The 24,647-nt window shown below is 51.3% G+C and overlaps 4 protein-coding genes across 8 annotated transcripts; all 4 read right to left on the reverse strand.

Annotated features, from left to right (window-relative positions):
* Positions 1-95: 95 nt before the first annotated feature.
* Positions 96-4,241, reverse strand: SCN2B (sodium voltage-gated channel beta subunit 2). 2 transcript variants are annotated; one of them, XM_042882478.1, is made up of 5 exons: positions 4,033-4,241; positions 1,958-2,124; positions 1,597-1,807; positions 1,321-1,516; positions 96-856 (listed from the first exon to the last, which is right to left on the reverse strand). In XM_042882478.1, exons 1-5 carry the CDS (start codon positions 4,100-4,102, stop codon positions 766-768), a joined length of 735 nt encoding a protein of 244 aa, XP_042738412.1. In that variant the 5' UTR covers positions 4,103-4,241; the 3' UTR covers positions 96-765. The 2 variants fall into 2 exon arrangements, with proteins under 2 accessions (XP_042738412.1, XP_042738413.1); XM_042882479.1 differs by having other exon boundaries at positions 772-1,516.
* Positions 4,242-5,593: 1,352 nt separating this feature from the next.
* Positions 5,594-11,189, reverse strand: LOC122186088 (junctional adhesion molecule-like). Of its 3 annotated transcripts, XM_042882476.1 has the most exons (8): positions 11,077-11,189; positions 9,122-9,383; positions 7,544-7,707; positions 7,058-7,283; positions 6,802-6,919; positions 6,371-6,431; positions 6,157-6,252; positions 5,594-6,038 (listed from the first exon to the last, which is right to left on the reverse strand). In XM_042882476.1, the coding sequence occupies exons 2-8, from the start codon at positions 9,162-9,164 to the stop codon at positions 5,877-5,879; spliced, it is 870 nt and encodes a 289-aa protein (XP_042738410.1). In that variant the 5' UTR covers positions 9,165-9,383; positions 11,077-11,189; the 3' UTR covers positions 5,594-5,876. The 3 variants fall into 3 exon arrangements, with proteins under 3 accessions (XP_042738410.1, XP_042738411.1, XP_042738409.1); XM_042882477.1 differs by lacking the exons at positions 9,122-9,383; positions 11,077-11,189 and having other exon boundaries at positions 7,058-7,115; positions 7,544-8,730; XM_042882475.1 differs by lacking the exons at positions 9,122-9,383; positions 11,077-11,189 and having other exon boundaries at positions 7,544-8,730.
* Positions 11,190-11,888: 699 nt separating this feature from the next.
* MPZL3 (myelin protein zero like 3) lies at positions 11,889-17,756 on the reverse strand. Its single transcript, XM_042882480.1, has 6 exons — positions 17,639-17,756; positions 16,457-16,623; positions 15,259-15,469; positions 14,473-14,635; positions 13,614-13,671; positions 11,889-13,033 (listed from the first exon to the last, which is right to left on the reverse strand). The coding sequence occupies exons 1-6, from the start codon at positions 17,709-17,711 to the stop codon at positions 13,007-13,009; spliced, it is 699 nt and encodes a 232-aa protein (XP_042738414.1). The 5' UTR covers positions 17,712-17,756; the 3' UTR covers positions 11,889-13,006.
* Positions 17,757-17,961: 205 nt separating this feature from the next.
* Positions 17,962-23,421, reverse strand: MPZL2 (myelin protein zero like 2). 2 transcript variants are annotated; one of them, XM_042882483.1, is made up of 6 exons: positions 23,094-23,421; positions 20,982-21,148; positions 20,210-20,420; positions 19,818-19,962; positions 19,362-19,446; positions 17,962-18,817 (listed from the first exon to the last, which is right to left on the reverse strand). In XM_042882483.1, the coding sequence occupies exons 1-5, from the start codon at positions 23,146-23,148 to the stop codon at positions 19,389-19,391; spliced, it is 636 nt and encodes a 211-aa protein (XP_042738417.1). In that variant the 5' UTR covers positions 23,149-23,421; the 3' UTR covers positions 17,962-18,817; positions 19,362-19,388. The 2 variants fall into 2 exon arrangements, with proteins under 2 accessions (XP_042738417.1, XP_042738416.1); XM_042882482.1 differs by having other exon boundaries at positions 19,362-19,449.
* Between the last annotated feature and the right edge of the window lie 1,226 nt (positions 23,422-24,647).

Genomic DNA, 24,647 nt, shown 5'->3' on the forward strand with positions numbered 1-24,647 from the left:
TGGTTCTGGGCAGCCCAGGGCTTGGTCCTGAATCTTGGGCTCCCCGGAGCCACCTTGCTCTGCAGTCAGAGGTATGAAAGCACCCAACGCACACGTTGCATTTTGTTGTTCCTCTGTTTGTTTAACTGTACAAAGAGCAATAAAAACATCCTCCAGTCAGGCTTTGGCGAAAACACCACCAGCAGAATGTTTGGCAAAAAGAAAAACAAAACAAACATTGGAAGGCGCAAACCCAAAGTACAGCTATGGCCAATAGCAGCACCTCCCATATATATATATAGATTTATATATATATTTGTAGACTCTCCGTTGTTTACAGCTATGTACAGACAGATGCATTGGCAAGTTGCAATCCAAGGACAGTGCATGAGTGAGATGAAGGCAGGTGTGGGGCTGGCTGTGAGCTCACAGCTGGAGTTGGCCCCAAAAACTGCTCACAATGGAGCAGCAAAGCGATGCAGCTGTGCGTGTGGGTGCAGGCAGCGGGCTGAGCCCAGGGGTGAATGGGGCAGAGCAGGGCACGTCCTGGCCACAGCAGGACAAGGGACAGCAGGACACGGTGCAGCAGGGAATGCAATGCTTGCTGTCTCTGCTGGCACCGCTACCCTGCAAGGACCTGGATGCACAGGGCAAGGATTTGCCCAAAGGCTCCCAGAGGGAGCTGCAAGCAGGGCAGGAGTTGGACTGTGGGTTTTGGGGGTGGCACCGCGGGGCCCCACGGGCTGGCAGTGCGTGGCCGTGGCAGTACGAGTTGTGCAGGGCCCCTCAGGAGCCGGGGAGGGCAGTTCTGGGTCCTGGGCTCGGGTTGATGGCTGCGCCGCTCCATCCCGGCACGCGCTGCTCCTTCTCCCCACCACTGCGGTTTGGCACATAAGGAGAACACTTTCCATTACAATCATCTCCCCGGGAAGTAAACACATACTGAATAATCAGCCTAGCACCTTCGGATGAGGTGCTCAGGCCCAAATACAGCCCAAGAAGGGCACGTCCGTGACACACCGGGAGCCACGAGCCTCTCACCATGGCACCCCAGCACGAGGACGGGCAGAATCAGGGATGGGATGGGGACATCGGTGCTCTCCCCCCCCCCACCCCATCCCCAGCACCCATGCTCCATGGAGCAGGGATGAGCCTGTCCCAGCCCGGCTGTGGGGCAGGAGCCAGCCCCCCCCGGCCCTCCCTGCTCCTCCCTGCGCCCTGCTCCAGGCGGGTTGGCGGTGCGGGTGGCAGGGGGTTACTCTGGGCAGACAGCAATCCTGGCTGTGGGAAGCACACGGACGGGACGCGCTGTACAGTGATGGGGGAAGCAGGGTGAGTTACTTGGTGCCCTCCTCCGGGTTGCCTTCGCCGTCCGTCTTTCCTTCCTCCTCCGTTTTCTGATCATCCGTGTTCAGCCTCTGCTGCTTTTTCCGACGCACGCACTTCACCACCATCAGCACCAGGATGACCACGGCCAGGAAGCCACCCACGGAGGCACCCACGATGACAGCCACCGTCGAATCACGCTTTGGGGGTTCTGGGGACACAGGGCAAGGTCAGCCCTTGGCACCCAGCACCCAAGGGTACCTCTGGCCATGAGAATGGGGCTGCACTGACCTTCGGTGAGCACCTTCAGGCTGATGCTGGCGTGGCCCCGCTGCCGGTCCGGGGGATTGAGGACGTAGCAGTTGTAGGTGCCCTCGTCCTCCAGCTGCACGTTGTTGAGGGTGAAGGACACGTCGTTCTTGGTGGGGTTCCCAGTGAACTCCACCCGGTTCCCAAAGCGCTCCAGCTGCTTGTTCATGATCTTCATCCGGAACTGAAGGAACTGCGCAGTGGGGAGAGTTGTTGGGGTACCCCGAGCCCTCGTCCCCCCCAGCAAAGCCCCATCCCTCACCATGCCGTGCTCACCCCATTCAAGGAGATGGCCAAGGCACCCCATGCAGCCCGGGGTTCCCAGCAGCCCTGAGGCACTCACCAGCTCCTCAGAGCAGTTCATGCACGCCTGGTACGTCCAGTTGAGGGAGAACTGCTTGTTCTCCACCTTGTAGCAGGAGTTGAAGGTGCAGGAGAGCTTTACAGAGCTGCCGTTCATGGCGTTGATGATGGGGGGAGCCATCACCTCCATTCCCAGCCCTGTGGGCACTGAGATGAGAGTGCAAATGTGTTAAAGGGGCACAGATTCCCATCCATAACCACCTCCCACCCTGGTGCCCTTCAGCCCTTCTGCATGCTGTGGCTTGGGGGGACATGGGAACGCTCCCAGATCTGGGCAGAAAGCACTGTGGCAATGGCTGATGTCCCCCTTTGCCATGCTGGCCTGATGGCTCCCAGCACCAAATTCTGCTGACACCAAGCAATCCCTGCTCCTTGCTGCTTAAACAAGGCTTTGCTGCTGCAGAATCGATCCCGCTATGCAAAAGGGTGGATGCAGCATCAACTTGCAGGGCTCAGCACCACGGCTGCAGGGAGGGAAATTTATGGCTGTGCTCATCAGATTCTGTTCCAGACAGGACGCATTACAGCAGCACGGGATGGGAGCTGCCAGGGACAGGCCTGGAGGGCTGCAGATGCTCCCCCACACACTGTGGGGCTCATGCAAAGCTCCTCCATCTGGGAGAGAGGGGATCTAGAGCTCAGTTTCTCCCCTGGAAGGACAAAGCCACTCCCTGCACTCCTGGCACAGAAACTGGGTCAGCACCCAGTGTGGCTGGCACTGCTCAGCTGGTGCATGGGCGCACACCTCCACTCCTCTCATGCAGCTCCCCAGATCTCCAGCTGTCCCCAACAGCACCCACAACCCAGCACCCACCCACAGTTTGCACAGGAGGGCACGGGGCAGAGATGGGCTGCAAAGGCGCACGGCACCCCATGGGACAGCAATAATGGCACTGACACCTTCTGCCTTGCAGATCCTGGCTGCAAGACGGGACCTGGTGCCAATCCCAAGCCACTTCCCCATTGCCTTGCAGCAGCGCATGTCCTTGCCTTACTGCCTCAGCCACAACATGGTCACCTCCAAGGAATCCTGGCAGAGAGGAGATCTGGGTGTCTGCTTGCCTCAGAAGCCCCCACACAGCCTGAATGCCCCCAGCCATGTGCTGTGTCCCGGGCTCTCAGCCTGCACTTGGCTTTGTGCTGCACTCCCAGTGCTCTGCAGAGGGCAGGAGCTTCACACAGACACCAAGCACTGCAGGACCACGGTGCAGCCAAGGGGTCCTCGTGGGAAGCTCACTCATGCCCCAGGAGTGCTGACATGCATGTGTCCCAGCAATGGCCCTAGCCAGCGGACTCCAGCAGCTAGAGACAAGATCAGTGGCAAAAGAAACCCCTGGGACCAACCATCCAGGCTGTGCCCTTTGGTGCTCTGCAAGCCCAAGTGCTGTCACACATTACCCTGCTCCCCTGGGCTCAGGAGGTTAAATGACACCTGGACTCTGAAGAAGACCTCACTGAGCTTTTATCCTCCATCTGATGGTCCCTCTCCTAAAGCCAAGGCAGCCCCCCAGCAGCTCCAGGGCAGGGCGAGCAGCACCTTGGAGAGGTGATGGATGCATCCCTGCTTCCCAATCGATACAGCTCCAAACCTGCTGACACACGCTCCTGGCTGCAGGGCAGGGCAGGGACGCAGAGAGCAGAGCGCAGCCCCCCCCACTCCCCCCTCACACCCCACCCCCACGCCCCGCTGCTTCCCTGACCCCAAAGCACAGCACAAAGCACCCACAGCCCACCAGGCTGACCCCAGCCAAGCAAAGCAGCCAGCATCCCTGCCGCAGCCCTGCAGGGCGTGCAACCAGCGCTGTGCGCAGCAAACCCCAGCAAGCAGGACGCTCGGCTGTCAGGAGAGGCAATGCTGCAGCGTACCCCCACCCTGCCCACAAGCAGGTCAGCCTGGCTGCGGATTTTGGCATCGGGGCATCTTCACCCCATCCCTGCAGCACAGCATCTCATCGCTGCTCCTCTCCCACAGGGGCTTCTCAGGGCCCAGATATGGGGAGGGGGCTTCTCCCCACCTGGGTGCTGTCCCATGCAAGGGGTTGGGGTGGCACTTACCCAGCGAGAACAGCAGGCTGAGGGCAGAGAGGCACAGGACAGGCTGAGGGAGCCAGGCATCCGGGCTCATTGTGAAGGAGTTGGGTGTGTGGAGAGGGCTTGGTGTTGGTGTGGGTTGTGGTGGTTTGCTTTTTTCGAACGCCCGGGTTATTTGCAGGTGACATATAACATTAGAGCTGCTTTATTTCCACAGCCCAATATGGCCGGTGGAGCGGTGCTGGGCTGAAAAAATCGGTAAATGCTATGGTTGGTGGATTTCAGCAGAGCGAGTGGGAGGGCAGAAAAAATTTCCCCTGAACAGAAGCTGAGGCTCCTGGCGCATCACTGCTCCATGCTGCAGGGAGTGGGGTGGGCTGCGTCAGCACAGCTTTGCTTTTCTCGCTGGGACCAAGCATCCCCCCAAAGCACCACGGTCAGAACAGGTTTCTGCTGAGATTCTCTCTCAGCAAGCAAGCGGTGCTCAGGGCTACCGTGGAAAGTGCAGTGCCCAAGGAAGCACCTTGCAGCACAGACCTGGCCATGGAGATTCGTCAGCCCCTGCAGCCCCCATGCCAGCAGGGCCACAGCATGTGGCACCTTCTGGGAGCACAGAAACCCTCTTCTGGAAGCAGAGTGCAAAGGTTCTAGAGGACCTGGAAGGAGCTGAAGGTGCCCCAGGTCAGCACACAGCGGCGTAGGAACTCCGACCCTGGATGCACAGTGCAAGGAGAGAGCATGGAGATTGTGGAATTGGTGACAGCAGCCACACAGGCACCCCGTCCTCGTGTGGTGTGGTTTGCTGAGGCAGCATCAAAGAGGAGAAAGGTGGGGGATGCCATGGAGGCAGAGCACAATTCAGTCCCTGCATAAAGGGGCCCTTGAGAGCGATGGATGGGGCTCAGTGGGCAGGCAGAGCTGGGTCTGCTTTACTGGAATGGTTTCCACCTTGCTGCAAGGCAGCAGTGGCCACACGCAAACCCAGCTCCCCAAAAAGGGCTCCAGGTGCTGCTTCCTTCTGAAATCCCACTGCTTCTCCTCACCCAGGAAAAAGAGAGTAGGGTGGCAACGTGAAACCAAGGAGTGCAGCCTGGAGCAGCCTGTGCTGCAGTCTCCCATCCAGCAGAGCCGAGGAGGTGGTCCCCAGCTCCCAGCTCTGCACCTGGAGGTGTCAAACATCTATATTTAGTGGCAGGAGGGGAGCCAGCACATTGCAGGGCGGCAGTCCTGGAGGAGGGGCGGCTGGGATCGCTGTCCCGCCCACCCAGAGCAGCGAGTCCCGGGGCTGGGCTGCAGGCAGGGGTGGTCGCACCGTGGGTAGGGCGCACGTGGGAGCTGCGCACGTGGGGGACCCCGCTCTGCTCCATCCCCACACGGGCACCCCGCTGCTGCAAAGGGATCCCGTTTGCGGCCCATTTCGCTGGAGCCAGGCGGGTTTTGGCACACACTGACATCGCACAGTTAAGCAGGAGGTAAAAGGAAGCCAGGAAAGGAGGAGGCTCCCTGGGCCTCGCTGAGTTTTATTATCTGCAGAAGATACGACCGCACGGCTGCGCCCCCCCACCCCCCCCTTTCCCCTCCCCAGCCAGGCTCTCCTCATTATTTCCAGTCCTGGAGCTGGTCGGGGGAAAAAGTGCTGGGAAGTGGGGACTATGCCCTCTGCATCCCTTTCTGAGGACCAGGGAGAAGGGACCCAAAGGGGACACCTCCCCAGGTCACCTTGCAGATGCCAGGTAAGCCATGTCCCAGCAGCAGTTCAGGATGGAGATATCAGTGAAGGGCTGACAGCAGCTTAACAGGGACTAGCCGAAGGAGCAAAGAAGTCTTGCATGTAGCTGCTGGCTAAGGGGTTTACAGCCCCAGTGTGGCTATTTCCCCCTCTCTGGGACATGAGGAAGTTCCTGCTGGGGTTGGCTGTAGGGCTGCTCGCTGTGCCCACCATCCCGTCTGCCTTCTGCCATCCACTCTGCTGGGATCACCCCCCTGGCCAGCTCCACATAGATGCCATTCTCATGGAGGATGGAGGGATGCTGCAAGGAACCAGGGACAGAGTGAGTCCCTCTGCAGGCACTGGGGCCATTGGGCATCACCAGCCGGGAAGGAGGTGGTGTAAGGGGTCCCACAGCCCTGGAGCTGCTCCCTCCTCACCATGGTGATGTAGGTCTCCTCAGCTCTCCTCTTCTTCCCTGCATCCTGATCAGCCTTAGGCACCTCAGCTTCAGGGATCGAAGAGTAAAGCCCTTCCTATGGAGGAGGATGGGGGGAGGGGGGAAAGCAGGGCAATTGGAACCAAGCAGCAAATAGGCAGGTAAGGCAGTACAACTTCGTGCTTAGCCAGCCTGCCTGTCCCAGGAGCTCCCACCTTGGCTTTGTCCTTGCTGCCATCATTTCTGGCTCTCTCCAGGGCCGTGGTGGCTGCAGACCTTGAGGGAAAGCAACAGAGGCGCCACGTCCAGCAGGAAGCATCACCTGCTCCTCCCACCCCCGAATCCCACTGCTGAGACCCTTCAGATGCCCCTTGGCAGTCGCCAGGTGACGGCGCCCACCGAGGCGCTGGTGGAGCCCATGGCGCTTTGCTTCTGTCCTGCAGTGCCCACCACCTCCCTTGACCCGGAGGGGTGCAGCCATGCAGGCAGCGGGGAGCCCAGCCGCTTTGGGAGGAAGGGCAGAGTGACACTAGAGGGCAGCAGGAGCAGCGCTGAGTGTCTGCTCCGCTTTCTGCATCTGCATCCTGCTTGGAGCGGCTCAACGGGGGGATGCTCAGCTCAATAAACCCGAAGCGAGCGTTGGTACCTCTTCCTCAGGTTGAGTCCTGCCAGGAAAGCCAGCACCACGGCCACGGCGCTGCAGCACACGGTCACAGCCCAAACTCCAGTGCGCCCCTGGACTTGAGCACTTTCTGCTCCTCTATCTGCAGGGAGACACCAAGGCGGGGGCTGCAACCCACAGGGACACCAGCACTGCTGCAGAGCCGTGCTGGTAGGTATGGAAACCCCTTTGCGAGGAGTTGGATGGGGTGACAAGTGAGGGGAGCTGCTGGGGCACACACCTCTCTGTGTTGCAGGGCTGACACGCAGCATCGTGTGGTTCTTGAAGATGCTGCCGTGCTGAAACAGACGGATCTCACACGTGTACCTGCCACTGTCATTCACCTGCACGTCCTGCAGCTGGATAGAGCCATCCCAGCACGAGACGTCCCCCTGCCACCGCACCCGGTCTTGGAAACGGCCCACAGGGACACTAGAGTTGCTGTAGTAATAAAATACCATCTCCTCCTGTCCGGGCACAGAGCGGCTGGTGAGAGGAGCCCAGCAAGCTGAGCACTGCAGCCTCTCCCCCCACCCACACAGCCAGCACCATGCACAGAGCCCAGCTTGCTCCCTCCTGCACGTGCACCCCTGGAAAGCCACAGAACACAGCACTGAACGCCACAGCACGGGGCACACAGGTGGGGAGCAATCCTCATGCAGAGCTCCAAGAGCAGCGGGGCTGCCTGACTCTCCCTCCCATTGCCCACCCCCCGGTTCTGACCCACCTTCTGTTTGCCAGCCACTGGCACACGCAGCCAGTCCACTTTGGTCACCGTCCAGCCCGTGGCCTCTGGGTCTTGGAAGAGGCAGCGCAGCAGGACGGAATCTCCAGCGCTAGCATGGAGCCAGGGCTCTGTGAACACCCATCCAGTCAAGCTGCTGCTCCTCCCTGCCAGGCACAAGGACAGCAGGATGAGGCTGGCCGAGCGCAGCCTGCCTGTCCCCATAGATGTCTCCTCTCTGGATGAGTCTAAAGGCACCGAGCAGTCCGGGGAGCGGCGGGGAGGCCCTGCAGACAAAGCCTCTCCCTGAGCCCTGCTTTCGGCAAGCCGGGGATGCAAGGCAGCACATCCTCCTGGGCGCCAGACACCGAGGGCTGCTGCACTCACTGAAAAAGCCGCATGGAAGGGGAGTGGGGAAGACACCTGGGGCCTCAGCGCTCAGCCCTCTGTGTCTCAGGGCTGAAGGCTGCAGCTCCTGCACTGTGGCTCGTGTGAGTCACGGGCTGGGAGGACCAGTGTCATTCATTTGCAGCTGGCCAGAGGCAACTCGGCCCCTGTGCATCAGTCTCGGTTCCTCCTTTCACAACCTGCCCATCTGGCTTCTTGTCCGCTTGCTCACAGGCTCCTGGCTGAGCTTGGACGTGTCCAACCACATAACCACCTCTGCGGGTTTCTGCAGAAGTGGAGCAGTGCAAAACAAAGCCAAAACAGAGGGACGTGAAAACACAGAGCTGACCAAGACCAGCACTGCTGCCATAGGGGGCCACAAAGCACAGAACGGGAGACACGCAGGGCAGACAACACCCCTGAGGTTTCTCTAGATAAAGCCTCCATCTCCTGAAATCTGTGAGACCAAAATGGCAAAGAGAGGCAGCTGCTTGGCTGAAAGGCAGCACAGAGCAGAGCCATGGGGAGCAGCACAGCACGGAAGCACTGCCAACTGCAAGGAACGCAGAGAAGCATCAACAGATCGTAGCCAGGAGAACGGAGTGCCCAGCACTGCGTGTCAGGGCCAGGTGAGCTGATTCAGAGCGAGCTGCTTGGGCAGGGACATTTTTCCCAGCACTTGAGCTGCCCTGCTCAGCCCTTCCACAACCACCAAGGGCTGGGCCCTGGCAAGGCACCAAGCACTTGTCTGATGCCCTGTAAGTAATGAATGCAAAGTGCTACAGCTTCCCAAACAGGTTTCTTTTGGGCTTGACCAGCTGTGGAGGCAAACACGAAGAGTATGTCAGCCGAGGAGACCAAGGAGGCCAGTTGCCTTAAGCAGAGCCAAAAATCAATAGCTTGGAAGCCTTACCCTGTGTTTAGTTGTGGTAAAGCTTTTCTACATCTTCCAAAGCCTTGGAGCCTGGTACAGTAAGTACAGGCCTCCAACAGGATGCTGTGACAATTCCAAGCCTATGTGTGTGCAGGAAGGGATCGTGCAGCACACGGATGCTAGAGGAGTTACTGGCATGCTCAACACTCCCAGCCCTGCGTGCCTACAAGCCTCCGAGTGGCTCTCACAGCAGAAAAGAGAAAGCAAAGGGTCTTCTGCCAAAGGCAAGGATAAAGGCACCAGAAGGACTTACAGCTTACCCAGTAATGTCAGCACCAGAGTCAGGCCCAGCAGCACCTTCATCTTCTCTCAAAGAGAACAGCAGAGGTAACACGCACGGGACACCAACTGCTTGCAGCTGCACCCCAAGGCCTGCAGAAGGTTTCCTCCAGTCCTTCGGGGAGGGATGTGATCTCTGGTGGATGTTTGGCTTCTCAAAGTTAGCCCTATCCCAGCTGGGAACCTACAACTCAGTGAAGCACAGCTGTCACACGTGTCTCTGGTTTGAGACCGCTCTGAGCCCTGGAAAGGAAGAGTGAAAGATGGGGGGAGGGCTCAGCCTGAACATCGTTGCATTTCCCCTTAACCAATACAGCTTTCTGGTGGTTTGGGGGGTTGACTCCGTGCTGCCAAAATTGAGACATTCACAAATATTCACTGCTTAGAAAACAATGGGATTTTTTTTTTTCCTGTAAACTTGGGAAAGTTAGGATACAGCTTCTAAAATCACATTATCCTAGAGATAACCTCCTTGCTTCAGAACACCACACATGTTGAAAGCTTGTGCTGGAGCCTTTTGGGTCTGCCCAGGCAGTGCTGAGGTTGGTCACTGTGCTGTTTGTCCTGCTGCACATCTCCCAGTACCGCTGATGCCCCCTTTCCCCAAGGCACAGACATGCCACAACCCACAACAATTGAGTGCCACAGGCAGGGATGTGCTGCCAGTGTTCACACAGATCACAGGAAGGCAAGCAGTACCGGTTACCAGCATACATTTTTCAATACAGGCATTTTTGCTGTAGGAATAAATGAAACAAGAAATGAATCATATCCAAGTCTCATTAATTTCTCTCATTTTTCCTCCACTGTAAAAATCAGAGGCCCTCTGGATCAGCTTCAGCAAACCCTGAGATAGATGAAGTACCAGAGATACACTCCCAGCAGCAGCCCCAGGAGAGGTGATAAATATGTAAGGTGAATATCTGACACTGTGCCTGTGCTGCCATCCCATTCCGTGCAGCACCACAGGGCAGAAAGCCACAGCTGTGGGGTCTGTTCTAGACTGCGAAACAGTCCCAAAGGCCTTTCAGGCAGAGCACGGCCTCACTGCCCACGGCTGCTGATGCAAAACCACTCTGCTTTTCCCTGCCCTCCCATCCCATAAGCAAAATCCTGAAAACAGCAGCAATCCTTCCATGACTCTCTCAAATCTGCCTCTCAAAAACCAAAATCTGTTTGGGGGATGGGCTTTGTGGAGGTGGAGGGGAGAGAGCTGTGGTTTGGGTATGCTCTTTGCATGTCTGCTGTGACAGTCTGCAGCGCAACTCACGCTTGTGCATGCATGACCTACAAACAACAAAATTCACGCTCAGCTCCAAAGATGCGTCGGTGCAGCATATCTCAGCTCAGCAGGCCAAAGCATCCTGCTACCTCACCTTGTTTTACTTCAGCTGCGCTGCCTTACAACACAGCTGGAGCTACACCTTCTCAGGGCCGTCCTCATCACAGAGTGAAAACAGGACTTGGCTTAATAAAGGCCCTCAGCACACAGAAGCCTGCACAGAGGAGCATCAGCGTTCAGAACTTCGAAATTCCTCTTGCTGAGACTCTGCTCCTCGTTCACCACCAAGTTCTTCCTAGACTTCTTACCCTACTCCTCAAAATATTTTCCGGTTCCACCTCAGAACGCGTTTCTGCAGGGTCTCCTTTCCCAACACGCTCACCAGGCTGCTCCATCTCACAATGCTGACACACACAGCCCCATCCAAAGCCTCACACAGTCACTTTCTTCAATCCATGTGGAAAAAGACAAGAAAAGAACCCCACGGATAGCACACTGCCCACTTTTGGATACCATGGATACCACTGTCCCCACTTTTAGGCATGGGAATCTTCATTCCAAGCACTTCTATGTTTCAGTAGTTTTCTTTTCATGGAGGAAAAAAAGACTCCAAACATCAAAATAAATGTTCATAGCAAAAATAAAAATACTCACCCAGCGCGGTTTGGGGCAGCCTACTTTTTTATCTTGTGCACAGAGCTGTGCAGTGACTGATTTGGAGTCTCTGAATTAATCACACTGAAGCTCCCCGAGGCTGTGCGTGAGATGCTTAGAACACAGCAGCTCTTTGTTTCAGGTCTCTTACTTAAGGTTTGGTGGTCACTCTTTGCTTTTAAGAGGAAGTTGAGGACTTGTAAGAGGAAGACTGAGGGTACTGACAAGTCAGAAGGGACTGTTACAGATAGGCAAGAAGAATTAGATGGAACGCAGCTTCAAAAACCACTCTAGATAAGAGATCTGCCTGAGCCCCACTGCTTCCAGCACAGCAGACTGAGCCATCCGTCATTATGTAAGATTTGGCCCTGTCACAGTTTGCAAAGCAGTCGCAGCAGAAGGTGAACATTCTGTGGAAAACAAAAGCTATTAATTTCCATAAAGAAGAGTGATGCATTCTAGCTGAAAGTGGAACAACAAAGCCACTTCCTCCAAGTTGCAAATCCCAACATCCTTTCTCAGGATAGTTTTTTTGGTAAACAGTGAGCCATCACAAAGCATGATTTTTCAAATGTTACTTTGCTGTAGATGGGAGGAAAGAAAACTATCTGGAGACACAGATCTACAGCTGACTTGCACTGCAGTCAGAACTCCTATATACCTCTGATTAACAGCCACCACCAGGCTTCTGAAGGGAGACTTTAGGGAGGCACCTTTTCCCAACATCACAATCTCTTTCACCAAGTTAGGATGGCAGTTTTGTGAGTTCAGTACATTCACCTACACATGGCCAAATAAAGAAATCCACAGCCTTGACTGAAGCATTGTAATTTATTGGTAACAGTGCAAAGTAGGCAGTAAACATGAACCACATACATGGAAGGAGACCATTCAACCAATGCCGTGTACCAAAATAAGGCAGAGAACAGCAGCTCCTCAGCTATTAGAGAAGAATTCCCCTGCTCCCTGTAATCCATTATTGAACAAGGCTGGTGAGAGAAGGTGCTCTCAATCTTACAAGACAGCAATGATAAATTTCACCCTTTCCCAAAAATTCACCGTTTCCCTGAAAGAGAGGAGGAAGACGATTGTTCTTCTGAACACAGAACATCCCTTTGGCCAAGGCCTTGAGTCAGTGGTTGAGGTAGATGGGGTTGTGTTTCCCCAGACATAGAGTCCCCATTCGCATTTCTGATTTATAAAACAGGCTGTATGTGAATTGTGCTTCGTGTCAGTAGATGAACCCAGTAATGCAGCCGTTGGACAGATAAAAATCAAAGTAAGGTAACACTGCTGCGCAGTTGAATCAGAAAACAGTAGGAATAAAATGATGATCCTGTAATTAAGTGGCAGCTCAAGCAAGGAAACAATTAAAAAACAGTAGGTTCTGTTTGCTTTGAGACAAAGGATGCATATAACAACTTAATCAGACTGCTCTAAGTCCTTAGCAAAAACTGAGAATGTGTTGTCAGTGCCCAATGACTACTGCTTGGGGAGCCCAGGTGTCACCCTGGAGTACCCTGTTCTTCAGAGTGGAGAACTTCTCAAGTGGAGTTCAAGGACACAGGAAAGGAGGGATATCATCAACCATAAAGGAAGCATTACCAAGAAAAGTAAGAAAAGAGCACTGTCAAACTGCTGGTAGGAAACAGCCCGTCCAGCTGCAGGCACTGAGGTTCCTGTAGGCACTGAAGTAGGGAGGTTCTGGAGTTTCTTTTTTTTTTTTCCCCCCGCTCCCTCAATAAATTGTAGAGATTTCAAAAATCATTGTATTGTGCTTAGAAGTGAACTATCCAAGCACTGTTGTTCCAGTAGACCAAGATGAGAGCAGCTCTTCCAATCTGTGCTGTTATCCTGCAGCCTTTGTACTCATCTAGTCAGCATTTTCAGTGTTGTGATTCTGCTCATTATCCATACATGTGATCATTCATCAGTACGGCTCTTCCTCATCTGTGTCCTAAGCAGGGGGAATAGAGAGAGAAATTAAGACTGCGTACCCAGACATCAGTCTGATACAAATTTGAGTCTGCTAGGCTTCAGGCAAGAGCTTGAATATTTCCCAGACCACTGGCGTGGTTGAATAAGTCTCAGAACTTGTGGTTGTACAAACTTGCAGCTAAATGGATTGGATTGTCACAAGCACGGGTGAACTGCCACTGCTCAACTAACACGTGAAACGTATTTTAAATTAAGCAGCAGATTAAACTTAAGCAAAAGAAAAACAAAGTGCAGAAAGACATCAACTCAACAGGCTCCCAGCCCCCTGTGCTTGGGATCCAAAGCAGCACAGACTGCTGTGTTTTTCAGCTATGACCAACCACAAACTTTCAGATCCCCATCTACCATTTACCACAGTCATCCCTCCTTGGCATCTTCACAGCCCAGCTCTGCTGCCCTCATGTGTAGAAAACAGCAAGGAGTAAAAGCACAACCAAATGAGACTGAAGTCTCTGAAATCCAGAGAGGTCATGTTCTTGCACCTCCTCTCAGTACTGATATTGAGAAAGTAAGTGGTAAAGGCATCAACTTTCACTTACCACACAGTTCAAACAGCAGGTTTTGAGTCTGCCCATGCAGCTCTCTGTATATTCGGACCTGGAGAGCAACAAGCACAGGATGAGGCTAGACTTTCCACCACCAAACACAAACTATCTCTCTTCTATTGACTACAATTGCTACTCCTATCACTGAATCTCAAGGCTTTTCATCATCTCTTTGACTTCACAGAAAGCCCAAAAAGAATAGGGAGTGTCAGGTTTCTTATTTCAAAAGGCAGCTATTTCATTTAACAAGAGCTGCCACTTAGGAGGAACAACCTACAAGAATAAGCAGAGTGCTATATTAAAATACCAGTAACACAACTGAGCAGAGTGAGTCCTCTGCAAAAACAGGTGCAACTCCAGCAGCTGCAGGGCTGCTTTCGTGCTTTTACTACAGTACCACAACAAACACTCCCAGCACAGAGTCCTCTCCAATTCAGAAGGGAATCTGGCCTTCAGGAGCTGTTCAACACTCGGCAGCTCTGGTCAGGCCATCGCTGGGGCAGTTAGCATTATTCAGTTTGTGTTGGTTACATACAAACAAAACTAAGCCCACGTCAGCAAAACATTTTGCCGACTTAAGCTGAAATAAGTTTAGGTAGGGAAGTGAAAGACTGTCTAACCCTAAACTGCTTCACTTCCATGGCCTCACACCGCAGCCAGGAAAAGAGATGCAAAGCATTTATGCTTCAAAACTGAGTTTTTCCCAAAGAGTTTCTGCTCACTAGCTAAATCATGCTCATACAGTGATTGAACTGCAGATGCTGAGAGCTATGCAACGAAGAACAGCAGAGAAACGATGGCCAGTGTCTAGAAGCCAAGGAAGAACAAGCTTTAGGCTCCAGACAGAACTTACTCAGATTCTTCAACAGAGGATTTCTTGCAGCCAGGTTTTTTCTTCTCTTTTATCAGTCCAGATTTCCTTCCCATCCTCACCAACATCAGAACAACCACAACAGTGGAAGGGATGAACACTACAATGGACAGCAGCGTCACTGAAGTCAGCTGGAAAGAAAAGCCTGCAGGATCAACAAAGAACAGCCCCATGGTAACTAGTTCAACATGGCTTCCTTACAGCTCTATGAAAAATATGCTTCCAGGACAGACTGATCTCCTTTTTACACACAGCACAGGGACAGCAGTTTTGAAACAGCTTGTTGCTGAATCTGTAGGACTCCTAGCACATATCCAGCACAGTAGGATGCTTTATGTGCAAAAAATGACAAAGTAAGGCAGGTCATGATGTAACTTCATCAGCCTGTGCATGCTACACATTCGGGGCAGTTCTCACATGTAAGGCAGATGATGAAATTAAGTATGACTAGAAGTCAGTGTTTGCGGTCTGACCAGAATTTCCCCTATTACTACTGCAATATTTGAAGACTGGAATTCTTGAACAAAAGCCCATTTTTACTTTCTGTTATCACCACTGCCTTTTTCCATCTCTGTCTCCAGTAAATTCAGTGGTTCTCAGCGTGTTCAGCAATGAAAGCACAGCAGCTGAGGTAGCTCTTGCTGAAAATCTTACAGGGAACTCTCAGGATCAACTGCACATGCAATGCTCAGATTGTTACGGTTCAGACAGAGCCACAGTGCAGCTGTATCACACAGGTGAGAGAATGTTGACTGAAAAAAGGCTTACCTCTCTCTGTAACAATCAGCACGGTCTGGGGAATGTTATGGTATACATCTGGAGGGTTCTTCACACTGCAGATGAACGTCCCGTTGTCACTCACAGATGGACTTTCGATAGCAATGGAAGCATCACCCTCAGCAGCGTTCCCAAGCCAGGATATCCTGTCTTTGAACCTTCCTGCCGATGGTGGGTATGCAACAGACTGATAGTGAAAAACCTGAAAGGAGGGAAAAGCAATAGTTGCTCTAATAAAACAGTCCACTAAGAAAACAAAGTCAAGCACTTCTTGGATCGTAAATGAAGAAATATGGATTAACAAGTCAGAAAGAGTAACGCTCATACAGGAGAGCTCTCTAAGTTCCTATTTGTTGATTTTGAATCAGCTGCATTTCACTGTCTCTCCAAAGCTTCTATCTTGCAGCCTTGGCACTCATGTGTCACCATCACCTGACCAGGTTGTTCCCTTCCATAGATCTGCAGCTAAGAAGTAGAGCACGTCCCTTCTCTCACACAAGAGAGCATCACCGTTCTTCAGAATACGCTTTCTGTGCTTTTGCACTTACTGTTCTATCTGTAAAGACTTAGCAGACCTCATTTCATACAGGCAGCGTCCTTTTATTCCATATATGAGAATATTATGAGGAGTTCGAACTCTACAGGAAGCACTGATCGCTAATTAACTGTAAAGATAAACATTTTCAGTTTCTGCCCTGAATGAGAGACTTCCAGCAGGTGTTCAGATTTCTATATTTATACTTAGATTTCAAAGGGCTACCACCAAGATAAAGCAGCAACCCGTAAACCTCAGAGACAGACTGAAGACAGTGATGCCTATCTTCACAAGCATTTTCACTACTCTAAGGTATATCAAAAGTAGATTACAGCACCAAATTAGTAGGACACATCTGCCTCCAAGCAAGCTCCCAGTTGAATGCTTTACAGTCATTCTAGATATAGCAGCAGGGTACAATTTAGCTCGTGTCAAAATCCAAAGGATTACTTAATCATTTCTATGCACTTACATAAACTATTTCTTGCCCAAAGGACACACAAGCAATTTCAGATGGAAAAGGAGACAAGAACAATCCCAACCTTTAAAGCAATGAAGAAGCACAGCAAGTCAAACAGAAAATACCACCAGATTTTCACTGTGCACAGGGACCAGATCAACTTCCAGTTGAAACAGACTCCCTGCTCCACTTACTGTCTCCATCCGACCACCAGAAAGGGGCCGGTATGTCCAGTCTATCGTCAGACTCTCAGAGATGGGAGAACTGGATTTGAATGAGCATTTCAGCACTACTTGTTCACCCACATAACCTCGCACCTCCGGACTGGTTTTAATATCCAGAGAAAGAGCACCACAGATACCTGATGGAAAAAACCCAAAAGACAAGGATTCTGGTTATTTGTGAGGCATGGAAGAGATGATGCCCCAGACATACTGTTGCATGTGCAGTATAAAGATGGAAGCCCAGCAGTGACTACCATCGCTATAATGAAATTTAAAGAAAAATAGATGACACCTCTAACTTATATTCTCTATGGGATTGCAACTTATCCCAAAAGGCCTTTATCTGGAAAATACCACCAAAAGCCTACAAATGTTTACAAATGGAGGTTGGTGGCCCTGCCTGTGGCAGGGGCATTGGAGATTCATGATGCTTGCGATTCCTTCCAACCCAGGCCATTCTGTGATTCCGAGGTAGAAGAGGTTTTAGAACCAAGAAACTGTATCAGCTAACTCAGAGGAATCGCACCGTGCTCGCCTTAGAGTGCTGCCAGGAGGTTCTGATGCTTTGCACCAAAGCGATGGGGTTGGTGACTGGGTTCAGAGTCACACCACACTGGCAAACAATCTTCACCTATAAATTTCAGGGTGCTGTGCAATTCCTGCTCTATTTCCTTACTGCAGTGCTCCAGCCAAGGAAGTAACCTGCCTCAACAGCCCGAGCACTCCCTCAGTAAGAATGGATTGAGTTGGGAGGGGACTCACAGCCAGTTCTAACCCCAGCTGTGGGCTGCACACCTCCCACCAGCTCAGGCTGCCCAGGGCCCCTTCCCACCTTCCTCGAGTGCCTGCAGGGATGGGGAACCCACAGCTCTCAGGGCAGCAGCGCCGGCGCCTCACCGTCCCCTGACGAAAGGATTGCTTCCTCCTCACATCTAACCTAGCCCCCAGCCCCTCCTTAGAGCTTAAAGCCACCCCCCCACCGTACCCCGGTCCGTCCGCGGACAAGCAAGGCACACAGCGCTGAGGAGCGCAGGCCGCCGGCAGCGCCCAGCAGAAAGGCTTTCTCCCACCGCCCCACCCCAGTGCCCGCAGCGCGCGGCCGCCCAACCCCCGCAGCGGCCTTACCGACCGCCGCTATCCCCCGTTAGTTACCGAGCAGGAGCAGAGCCCCCCGAGGAACGAGAAAGCCGACTTCGGCCACCCACACCGCCTCGCCGCCCCGCATCCCGGCCGCGCCGGCTCCTCTCAGGAGCGCAACATGGCGGCGCACCTGTGGGCAGCGCAGGTGAGGGCGGGGGCGGCCCAAGATGGCCGCCCTGCGTAGCCATGGCAACGGGGCCGCGCCTCTCACCTGGGCCGCCTTGCGGGCGCTGGCCGGCAGGCCGAAGGGCGTCCGTGGCCCGGGACGGAACCCAGCGTGCGATGCGAATGTCTCCGGCGTCACACCGCTTTCAGAACGTTGTCACTTCTACCCACAAACCGCGTTTATTTACGATGGACACGATAGAAAACAGAACTGTACAGATAACGTGGTCAGCATGTTACACGCGGAGTTATAAAGCCATAAAGTTACCCTTTAAATAAACAGGCTGATATTTTGATTTAGCGTTGCTTAAACACCAGGACAGCTCAGTGGTTTTAGTGACCTGCGGTTCCGTTTGCTTGAGGTTGGATGGCAATGCAGGGTATGTGTTAAACAGATGGATTTACAGGAGTAAGATGTCCAGAGAAGCAGTGCTGTGCCACGGGGAGGATGTTCTGTCAGCCATCCCACGGACAAAGCCAGCTGGAGTGAAAAACACACCCGCGGGTCCAGTTATCCCTAACAAGCAGCGGCAGACATTCCTTATCTGTAACACTTTCCATTTGAAGTAGTGAAGAGATTCAAAGTACGTCCTAGCAGCTCCTCTGATCCCTCCCCTAATGGTCTTCCTTTAGGTGACCCCAGACAGGGCACAATAACCTGGCAGCCCAAATGTACCTTTGGGTTTTTAAGGTGCACGAGCGCGTGCCTGCTCAGACACAGCAAGTCTCTAGCCAGTCACTCATGTTGGTGCTTTGTTCAAATCGGCTGACATTTCATCCTCACAACCAATTTGTTCACGTTTGGCAGCTGTGGAGTTTAAGGACAGTTCCTTGTTCATGGCAAGGGCCTCCTGTTGTTCTTCAGTGATGGAAATAACACTTTACAACTTATGTTAAGGCCATACTCTTTGCTTGCAAGAATTTCAGGTTGAGCAGGGACACCACACTTCCAGCATCAGGCGTCTGTAATTCAGCTTTGTTCTAAGATCCAAAATTACAAGCTTTCACCATCTGCCTTAGAAGTACCTGAGAAGGAGGATTAGAAGAAAAACAAAACAGATTCATTACTCATGATTACTGTTGAAAACAAACATAGGAGAAGCATCTGTTGACCTCAGAAACTGAATGAGGAAAAACTGGGCTGAAATATTCCAGCAAAGCCAGCAAATCTGGAAAGAGTTTCAATCCTCCTGTAGCGATTATAAGGAAATAAATATTAAATTAATCAAAAAAGCATATTCAAAACTAATGAAAGGGAATTCATTCCTCTCTCCACAAAGCAAGCACAACATGGAAAGCAGCAATAATGGCTTTCCTGCAATGATCCCCATTGATAAAGTGGAGAAATCTCCCTTATGGTTAAGAGAGAGCTCTGTCACCACTGCCTTTCTGTCATCAGTCTTTCTCTGAAGGTTCCTCAAGAGCAACACGTGTCTGTGGTCTTAGTTGTTCATATTTATGGCTACTGTGGCCTGCTGACTGCAGAATGGAAGTGAAATACATAAATAAAACTGTCTAGAAAGTCTGCAGTAACATCAAGACATTAATTAGAGAATGTTTGATTAGATACCTGCATTGTATATACTATCAGAGACCTCTAATCTTCTAATGGAGTGATTTCCTTCTCTTCTATATTCTTCAGCTTCTCCTTTTCTCTACTTTTATGAAAAAAAGTTAAAAAGAAAAAAAAAAGAAAAAAAAGAAAATCAGCATCAGATATCCTGAGCAGCAGTGAGGTTCTGATTTACATACAACGTACATAATATATAATAGGGATCTGTATGGGCTTCTACCCCGTGTAAGGAGCCAACCCGAAGTACAAGAACAAAATGAGGACTCCGAAGCTCATTCATCCCTGGGGCTCTGTTCTGACTGCAAGTAAGCAGCCAATTATTGCTAATTATGTTGGCAGTTTTTCATTGTAGATGCTTACTATAGGGCCCAAGCCAATGATTCAGAATGTCCATGAAGATATATTTGACAAGCTTTCCCAGAAGCCTTTCTCCCTCTACCCTCTTGTGCTTACAGTTCAGTGTCTGCCACCTCGATCGTCTTCTCTTGCTGTTTCTTCCGACGATGTCGACAGATAATCACAACTGTCACCACAATGATCATCAAACCACAGGCAGACCCAATGGCTACAGCAAGGAAGTGGATTTCCGAGAAATTCACTGCATGGAGAGAAATAGGTGAATGAACAAGAGGGACACGCTGAGGGCTTCTGCTATGAAGCTGGATACCTATTCCCACGAACAGAACCTTTTCATAAGCCCTTTTTGCCATTATATCCATTACATTTCCTCCTGCTTTTGCTTTATAATCCTTTTTCTTCCGTGCGTTTTTCCATGTGTGGAAGAAGACCCGTCCCAGTTTTGCACTAAGTTCACGTGGCTTCTTGTGGTGTTCTTGGCCTCTCACCTTTCTGCACAACTCTGAGTCGCACTTCTCCAATGGTGCCATCGATGTCTCGTGGGTTCTTCACTTGGCAGGTGAACGTTCCATTGTCAGTGGGCTGTAAATTCCAGATAATGATGGAGGCATCGTAACGCTCAATATTCCCATCCCAGGTGACCCGTCCTTTGAACCGTCCAGCAGACGGCGTGTAGGGCTCCTTGAGATAATAAAATACCTGGAAGAAAGAGGAAACTGTCACTCCTGCAGCTTGTGAAGGGAAAGTGGAGCAGCACTAGCTAAGAAAGCGTGCCTGAGCTGAGGAGAGCTGTTCTGGCACTGTCTCTCTCAGATGAATCTAAACCAATTTCAAAATGCTCCAGCAGCCACGCGACATCAGTGCTCTCAGGCCTAAGGCTTGTTAGGCTGTTCAGCAGTCTTTCAGTTATGTGACAGTACTTGTTGAGCTGCCTGTCCTGACATGCTGGCCAAAGAAAATCCTAAGCGCAAGACGTTAGCTAAGGTATGAGATTCACTTGTCAGCAGGTAAAATTTCCTGCTATGCTGTTTATCCTAAACTAAGCAGAAAGGGGCTTTCTTGAACAAGGTTATCCAAACAAAACCTCTTGTTTAGAGTAATCCTCATGAACAGCAGAGCAAGGCTCGAGATGTACGTACTGGTGTGTTTGCATGCCCTGAGCCATGCCTGGCGTTGTTACCCAGCCAGTGCTGGGCCCTGGGAGCGGTTCGTGTGAGCAAAGCGTGCAGGGATGAAATGGAGCAGGAGGGTCTCACTCACCGGCTCATGAGAGCTCAGGTCCTCGGGCTGGAAGTTCCAGGTCACTGACAGCAGTGGGCTAATAGGGCTGCTGCTGGAGAAGGTGCATTTGAGCCGTAGTTTAGTTCCATTCACAGCATCCACCTCCTTAGCAGTATAAACTTCTATGGCTGCAACAGGCCACAGTGCTGCAGGGAAAACAGGAAGGGGTTGGAAGTAAACAAAACTACTGTCTTGGAGTAATCTCATCACTTATCTGTGCTTGTTCTAGGCAGGAGCCTGCCCTGTCTGCCCTATTAACGTTTAACCTGACAATTAAAAGCACACCGGTTTAATTACTGACTGTGGTAGTCCTGTGTATACAGAATCCAACAGATCCCATGTGCTTCATGGCTTTTGTAGGTGAGATGTGAGCTGCACCCTGCTGCTTTCAAGGGAGTTTGCTTTCATCCGCATTGCCAGGACAATGGCTCCTTTGTAGCTTTGTGACTGCAGTGCGATACTGACAGATCGAATTACGAGTGGAGAAGGGACCTCTGAGAGGGACTCGCCTGCAGGAAAAGACACTGGTTTGTTTTGTTAAGGAAACGTCTCTTTTCAGGCATGAGCAAATGACACCTAGGAGGTGCAATGCTGCTGGAAATGCCAGCCCTCTCGTTGCATAAGCTTGTATCTGACAGGCACAAGAGATGTCACGTAACTTCATGTGCTTGTCCTGGTCACATTATCACAGGTGATTACACCTTATTGTACTCAATTCCCCAGGCAGATTTCTTCAGAAAAGCAGCTCTGTTCCTTAAAGTAGCACTGCTAAGCATCTATGACCGGTTACCACCTCCCACCCCTGAACTTTCTTCTGCTCACTTTGTGTTACTTTGAGTGTCATGCACACTGCGGTGAAAACTGCTTTTACTCATGTCAGAGCAGTCTGTTGAGGAGGTTCATAAACCCACCAGACAATTATAGGCAAAGCAGGTTGAAAATCTACACAGGAAATCCTCAAGGTAAATCTGCAAACATTTGTTTGTCAAACAAACATCCTCTTAAGAAAACCACCAGGCTGCTGCTTAAAAATAAGCCAACATCAAGGCAGAGGACACAGAGAAGAGCAGCAGAAGTGACCACAGAAGACCCAGAGAGAAGATGCTCTCATTTCCCCCTTTTTCCCCGTGATCACGTTATTGCTTCCCTCACTGCTTCAGACCTCTGAACCGGCCAGCACAGTCCTCTGGGTTAATGAGTCAATTTCCACTGGTAAAAGGAAAGAAAGAAAAAATCCTTACAGAGCAGAAAAAGAAAGCATGAATGGTTTTCTGTCACATCAGGAAAGTGATACAACCCACTCAGTGTGACTCAAGGAAAAAGAGCTTATCAGGGGTTGTCACAGCAAAGACAATTAATGCTCCTGTATTTTGAATACAATTTATAGCTAAAGAATTTCTTTTCTCAGAGGAGAAAATATTTGAAATACCAAAACACCGAAGGAGATCGGATTTCAAAACTTTGCTGGCAGAGATCACGACTCTCTCCCAAAGATCCCACACTGAATTTCCCTGTTTTCACTCCAAACTTCTTAAAAAGAACAACTGTGGGAACTACGGGTAAAACACACATCATTTAATGAGGCAGATTACTGAGAGTATCTGTGTTCCCATACTTCTCACAAGGAGGACGTGTTCCCAGACTGAATTTTGATTCTGGTTACACTGATATCAACCACTGACAATTGAAGTGACTTTTTTGCCATCGTTATTTATTGCTGTGTAAGGGACCCAAACAGCACTGCTAACAAACTGCGACTGTCCGGTAACAAAGACAGTGAAAAAACACCTGAGTCCGGATTGCTGGTAAGATCAAAGACTGAGGCAGGAGGGGAAAAGACGTGTAACCAGAGCTCAGAATGAGACCAGTGTTCTTCCTCCACCCCAGCACACCTGAGCCTGTTTGTCGCAGACATTCAATCACTCCGTGTCACTCGCAAGCGAACCCGGGACCAAAAGAATCACAGCAATCATCCACAACCAGTATCTGAGACTCCTGTAAAGTCGCTGCCTTAATGAGGACGATAATTAAGGGATGAGAAGAGGAAAGTCAAGATGGCAACAGAGGCCAGGCGATGTCAGGTTTCCTTACCTCGGAGCTGTACCCCAAGGATGAGCACAGCCCCCAGCCAGCTGGGGCTAGGCATCGGGAAAACAAGTCCGTGCTCTGCGGGCTGAGCAGCAGGGAGAAGTTTGTTTCAGGCTCTCGATAACTGGATAAGAGACGAGTTTCTCAAAGCCTTCCTGGGACAGTTGAGCAAATTCTTTTCTCTCAGCTTGGCCTGGCAGCAACGTGAACACGTCTTCCTGCTTGAGTCACTGCCCTGCACTGAAGGATAGGTGCGGCACTCAGACAGCTCACTTCGGTGTGTAAAGCAGGCAGATTTTCAAGGTAAGATTAATTTCTTCTGCCTCCCATATTCCCTTGCTCTTTTGTGTTGCAATCATCCCTCCTCCCAGCTTCCACTTGAAACCACTCCCCTCCTGTGGGACGGCATTTTGCACCTAAACATCGATTTGCCTTGAGGTGTGTAGAGATAGCCTGAAGGAATTAAGTCTGTTTGATTGAAAAGCTGCAAACAGAACCAAAAAAACCCCCACAAAGATAACAGAACAGCCAGCCTGTGGCAGCATTGTGGGCATGCACTCAGACTGTGGAGGGGTCCTGCTGAAACACAGGTACCTCACCACCACTCTGCTTTTTGTTGCAGCTGTCCTGTGGAAGAATTGGGAAACAGCATTATCTCATGTGTGAAGTTCTTGGAAAAGTCAGAAGACAACAGCCCCAGACATGAGTCAACGCCAGTGCTGGCCCAGGCACTGCTTGGAAAGCCCCACCACGCTTAACAACATGGCACGAGGGGCTGGAGAAACTCAGTGAGACACAAAACGTTGTCCCAGTGGCACGTGAGAGCACGAAACTGAGTTGTGCATGAGCATTAGCAATAGCACAGTGTTTGCATTCAGAGATCATAAATCACAGAAAAGCATTTAAGTTGCTACTGGCCGCGACTCGGCTTGTGTCTGATCCTTGGCCAGCTTCCAAAGCAGCCATCCCAGGTTATGAACTTTCGTTGTGACTGGTGCTAATTGCCTTTGCAGTGGTGCCAAAGCAGGAATGAGGCATTTAGCACCTGTACCACTGATGCATCTCAGAGCACTGAGCTCACAGTGTATGCACCATCTGAGCACATTATATTCAGTGCATTCAAGTAGGGTATGCTGGAAGGGTAAGCTCTTGCTATGGTTGATAGTTCTGTAAAATTGCCTGGCTTGCAGGTCTCTTGCAGTCCTGGGAGAGGTAATTGCTACTCACTTACATTGTCTCAGGTCTGAACTTGAAGAGTGTTGGCACAGGCTCTTATTTTTAACCACTGGATTCTTTCCTCAGGTGAGAGACAGGTCCAGTCTTTCTCAATTTGGAAGAAGCTGAACTGCTGTCATTGCAGCGGTTTCAGAGTGAGTGTTTGGGGCTCACCTGGTTCTCCTCAGTGCAGAGGAACTTCAGATACACCCTGCTTCCAGAGTATATAACTTGCAACTCATGCTTAGAAGGCACCAAAATGTTCAACGTTAACTCATGTTTTCTAGACTATCAAGCTGGATTTCCTCCATAGATTTGCAGAGCCTAGTGGATCCAGCTATG

This window comes from Lagopus leucura, unplaced genomic scaffold (assembly GCF_019238085.1).
Source record: "Lagopus leucura isolate 7727_CA_CO unplaced genomic scaffold, USGS_WTPT01 Super-Scaffold_100034, whole genome shotgun sequence".
NCBI lineage: Eukaryota > Metazoa > Chordata > Aves > Galliformes > Phasianidae > Lagopus > Lagopus leucura.